At 33.0% G+C, this 5,682-nt stretch overlaps 1 protein-coding gene across 2 annotated transcripts in view; it reads right to left on the bottom strand.

Moving 5' to 3' along the window:
• The window catches only part of USP6NL (USP6 N-terminal like), a 148,852-nt gene that overhangs the window by 25,145 nt on the left and 118,025 nt on the right, over nucleotides 1-5,682 (bottom strand). For both annotated transcript variants that reach the window (XM_023530353.1, XM_011359640.2), the window contains 3 exons: nucleotides 1,453-1,547; nucleotides 790-855; nucleotides 600-699 (listed from right to left, as the gene is read on the bottom strand). In XM_023530353.1, the coding sequence (XP_023386121.1) occupies nucleotides 600-699; nucleotides 790-855; nucleotides 1,453-1,547 (261 nt within the window). The remainder of the gene's footprint in view (nucleotides 1-599; nucleotides 700-789; nucleotides 856-1,452; nucleotides 1,548-5,682) is intronic.

Raw genomic sequence — 5,682 nt, 5'->3', positions numbered from 1 at the left:
AACACATTAAATTTACAGAGCCCTTGAAATATTGCAGCTGCAGACTTTTTAAAGCCTTGTTGCATTTAGGCAACTACAGACATGGACTGTACTTGCCCCAGAGGACACAGTGCAGTCAGGCAAAGAGATGAGCTGGAGGCTCCACATCTCTGGTCTACAGCTTGGAGCTGGGCATTTCTCTCGGATAAAGGAAAAGTAATGAAAAATGTCCTCTCTAGACCTGTTAACTAAGGAGCCTGGTTTCTTTGGTCTCTCTCTTCTATTACGAACCTGAGATTCAGAATGATAGAAAGAATGAGGGGGTCCCAGAGGAAACGAATACTTAATAAGACTCATATTACTGACAAAACAAGCACACTGCAGTCTACTGCTTAAGTATGAAAAATAAAACCGATATAGAGAAAAGACCTTTGCAATGTAGTAAGCTTCTAGTCATAAGAACCAATGAAAGTAAACTAGCAAGTGAAGATAATTTCTTCACTGATTTTCATTTTTTTTTAACCCACTACTAAACGGAAATGAAGTTAAGTGAGGAATGAGAAATCAGAGTTAAAACATGGCTAGATGTTTGTGAAATCTTTATATAAACATTTTCTTACTTTTGTGTAATTTTAAGATAGTGTAAGACATAGCAGTAAGAACTCGTTCTCCTTCAAAGATGTAGATGTCCCATATTCTGAGGTTTAATGTAAAGGGAGTCTAATTAAAAACAAAACAGAAAGAAGATTAATAGTTTGCCCTGTCTGGTATTTATAATTTTATGATTGGGTTTTGTAAAGAAATACTCACACGATCAAGGAAACATTGAAAAAACCATTTCATTGTGTAAAAACTTGTGAAGATTTCTTGAGAATCCTGAAAAAACAAAGACTTGACAATTTCTGGATTGTAGCAAACAAATTATGACATATAATACTAAAAGTTAGGAAGGCCATTGGAGGTGGCTGTCAAAGCTAAACATAAAACCATTTTATTACAATCTTTTTCATGCTCGAGTATTTCTATTTTTTCTCTTCTACTTCCTCTCCTCTCTCATTTTTACTTTTGCAAATCAAATATAACATTTTGATTCTTAATATAGTTTAAAGCATTTTTGCTTTAATAAACTACTGTTTTATCATAGAGCTTACATATGGTTCACAAAGGATGAGTTTTTACGACCCTTAAAATACTTTTTGTGAAATAAAAACATCTCCAAAATTACTGATATATATATCATATATCTTTAAAAGTTGTATGGTTTATGTGTATCAGCTTCAAAGAAGTTTGAATTAGGGTTGTGATAGTTCATCAATATTAAATTTCACAAATCCAATGTTCTTTAATCAACCGGCAATTACAACTGCACAGTAAATGAAATGGACAAGGTAATTGAGAACAAAGGCTGCACTCAATTCTTCTATCTTTACTCTTGGTTGTAGGTGAGTGTAAGTCAATGTCACGTCTACCTACCAAGTGTTGCTTAAGCTTGGACAGAAATTTATTCAGTATTTTTTCATGATGTTCTTGGAATCTCAACAGTTTAGGAAAACCATGGACAAAAAATCCTAGAATACAAACATAAAAATGATATTTCATAAACAATATCAACAAAAATCCCTATTTCAAAATGTAACACATTCCTTTCATTTTTAACTGTCAATGACAACAAACAATAAATCCAGGAGTTACCAAAATATTTTTCCTCCTCAACAAAAAAAAATTGTAGATGAGCTTTAGTTAATGAAACTCAAGATCTAGCATATATTTTCTAAAGATTTCCTGTAACCTTATAAAAATATAAAAGAGGACAGAATTCTTCTGAATTAAATCGAAAACTAAGAAGCTAAGAAAAAATGGAAACTAAAGCCATTTATCAAGATTATCTATTCTCTTAAAGTACTGGGCTATACCTTAAATGCATGAATTTTTTACAGATTAATCTTGATTTCTTATCATTTTGTTTTACTGTTAATGCATTGCATAATAAACATTTTATTACATTTTTCAGGTTTATTCTAACAAATCCATTAGTATCATGCTTCTAAAGTTTTTTTTTTATCACTATTTTAATCCTTTCTGTAAGTGATATTTAACATCAGCTAAAATACATTGGCAGTATATGATCAATGTTACATCAAGAATTATATTTTATACCACAGATTATACAATATAATATGTAAGATTTCTAGATGGTAACTAATTGTAAATGGTAAGGTTATTATCAATTTTGTGTATCTAACTCATGAAACTCTACACCTACTTCTAGTCACAAGTTTCCTTTCAGACATTCTACACAAATCTCTTAAAGCTGACATATGCTCAATGGCTTTAAGATTTATACTTCCTCCATATTAGTATTTAACAACCTGGGTCCTGTGCAACTTTGAAAGATGTTCTATGTTTTTAAAAAAGAATCCAGGGGAAATGTTTTTTGTCCTACATACCCTTCTTGGATATTCATGATGGATATGAGCTTCTTAATGTTTCTAAGTTGTTTTACAGACTAAAGAAAGCTGTGTTTCTTTGTTTAACTCAGTCTCCTAGACTTATATGAGTTTGGAGTCCATTTTCTCCTCACTAAACATCTGTCTCCAAACAGTAAAATTGTGTTCCTCCAAGAATTCAGAGAACACACTATTGGGAAAAACTGCTTTATAATCTTTGGGGAAGGACTATTTCTTAACTAATTCTATTTTTAAGTTGTGTGTAAAAATTCCCAGAGATAAAGATTCTATTCCTCCCTTACTAATATTTTCCAGTGAAATGATTTCATTAAAAAAAAAAATCCATATCTCTCCATTTGTGCCACTTTCATGGTCAATTTGATAGGAATGGAAATTCAAGAAAAAGTCTGATTTTGAAAAAAGCAATGCTCTTCAATAATAAACATTAGCTTAAGGCTAAGATACCTAACATTTATTTCTTCACTTTGCAGTGACACTCCAGACTTGGTATCTTAAATCTTGTTTTTTTTTCAGTCCTCACTTTATTCTATACATTTAAAAGTGATAATTACCACTCTCAGATAGGAAACACAAAGAACTGAGGTAAGCTGTACTTCTAACAACTCATAGGCAGACCTTAAAACAAGTATCTCTACAAACAAATTTACTCCTAATAATGACCAAAACTGCACTGTAAATGTAAATGTTAGGGTAGTAAAATTATCACTGCTTTATTGATTAGACTGGTGACAATAATTGTTGAAAGTAAGCTATTAAGTATGTTTAAAAGAAATGGTTTTTCTAAAATTGGGCAGTGTTCCACATAATTACATACTACCTAAATTGTAACATTCCATTGTATTTAAACATAATCGGCAACACTGAGCAGTAAAGCAAAATGACTGATAAAAGGCATAGTGACTTTGCTTCAAGATGGCTTTTTAAATGATACTGTCTATTGGACAGCAATTCAATGTAATGTGTCTTATTTCTGGAGTCTATTTACGGGGTGCGAACTGTCCAGAAACAGTTATCATGCAGATAGTACTTATTAAAAAAACTTTTACATGAAACACTGAGAGACAGCCAAATGCAAACACACAAATATGCACGCATGCATGTGCACACGCATACCACACACATGAAATATCCCCACAAAAACCACATATAAGAATGTGATATTTAATAAACTATGGACTATAGAAGGTCATAATTTTGAAAATATTAAAATAGCACTTTAAACATGTGGCAGGTTTCCTATCACATAAAGTTTTAAATATTCATGAACAAAGCCTAGATGATCTATTCTTAGAGTAATTAGTATTCAATTTTGTTTTTAATTTGGTATTATCACATGGATGGCACTAGGAAAATACCTTTGTATTATATAGGCAAATGTCACTTCATTTCCAAGACAAGTTGCAATCCAAACTTTCTAAAATAAAGTTTACTGCATATGCTTGGCAATTATAATAAGGAAAAGATTATTAAAAACAGTCTTCTAACTTAAAAATCAAAAAATTATGCAAGTTTTAAAATATTAAATAATAAGTGTCCAGAATGCTTTTTATGTAAAATGGAATCAATCTTTTGGCTGAAAAAACGAAAACATACAATTGAAATACAAAACTACTTAGTTATTCTGTACCTTTTCTTTAAACACCTAAGTGTCATTTCTCAATTAATATTGTTTGACAAAGAGTTATATATCACAATATCCAGTATTCATTTCACTGAAATGATAACTGCATAACGGTCTAAAAGTTTTGATCAAAAGGCATCTTTTATTTCTCCGAAATTCCTCTAAATCTAAATTAGTTTCTACTGATTCGAGGGGCAAGGAAGGAAAGAATTTTAAAATGCCAACAATATATTTCAGGGTAAACACAAAGGACTATAAATGTGAACAGAAAAATTTAGAAAAGTTCAATAAAAGAGAATGAAATAAGAAATCAGTAACAAACACTGATGAACTGAACGAACCCCAAGACATGGAGTTTTTGTACTTAACTCTACCGAGCATCTCCCACAGTGGGACTTGTATTTTCATTTGCCTTTTTTCTCCCTCCCCTACTTATTATTTATGAGAAACTATGGGGGTTTCTTACCATGCATGGCATGTTTGGGGCCTGAGAAGAGTTTGACCAGGGCCCAGAAAGCATCTTCTTCATTCATGTACATAAGGAGCAAAGCTGTGATCTGGCTCATCCCCTGACAGTATCCAACTTCCTAAAGTGTAAATAAGAACAAAGAAATTGGGGATTTTAAGATCACATTACACGTTTATGCACATATAAAAAACTGACCTATAAAATAATCAGAAAATGCTTAAACATATTATTTAGTAAGCAATTCTACAGAAAAATATTATAAATCTTTACAGCATTGAGCCAGAAAAGAATAAAATGTGTTAAGAATTAATGTAGAGGTGTGGACAAAGTCTGAACCTACATGTGTTTTTTATTATCCTCTGTTCTATACTGTTATAACTTCTGTAAAGAGCGAATAGCTTTTCTTTTTTATGTACGATTCTTAGTTCAATCTCTCTCTTCTTCGCTTGCTGTCTTGTCTCCTAGAGATTTCTGTACTTATTCGTGGACACTTCTAGGGACACCCATCTAGCCTATGTGCCATCTTTGAGAAGTGCCTACTCTCCCCACATTCTCTGCTTATAATGTGGTCTTAGGGATTCACGTTGGTGCCATGTGAACCAAAGCTGATGGAGCAGAGGAAGACACCTGACCCCAGGGAAACAACTAACTGGCTGCAGTGACTAGTCACACACTCTCTCCAGAAGAAAGCTGCAGAGATGGCAACCAGAGGGTGTGTACTGGAACAGAATGGCCACGGTGACTCTGTGGGTACAGTCTTAGCCATGCAAAACCTGGTAAGCAGGCAAAGAAAGCGATTTGGAGAGAGGAATGGAATAAACCAGTTTACAGAGATCGTCAGAGCAGCATGTGGCTCCAGAGTGGAAGAGAGAAAAAGCGTAGACCTTTCTCACTGAAGGCTCTCACTCTCCAGCTCCAATTCCCACCAGGCTCATCTCTTGCTTAATTTTTATGAGAAGTCCTTTTAATAAACTCATTTTTAACTTTCCCTAGTTTGAGAATTTCTGCCCCTTGTAACTTAAAGATTTTAATTACAATGGAAAGTAAATTTCCCAAGGTTCGAGGCTATCTTCCCTGAAACCTAGTCAACAAGCATTTATTGAACATCCAAATTAGGTTCAACCCTAATTCATCTTTCCTCAAAT

This window comes from Pteropus vampyrus, unplaced genomic scaffold, assembly GCF_000151845.1.
Source record: "Pteropus vampyrus isolate Shadow unplaced genomic scaffold, Pvam_2.0 Scaffold49, whole genome shotgun sequence".
Taxonomy (NCBI): Eukaryota; Metazoa; Chordata; class Mammalia; order Chiroptera; family Pteropodidae; genus Pteropus; species Pteropus vampyrus.
Note: the sequence above shows the minus strand (reverse complement) of the source record. Positions and strands in the feature narration are given on the sequence as shown.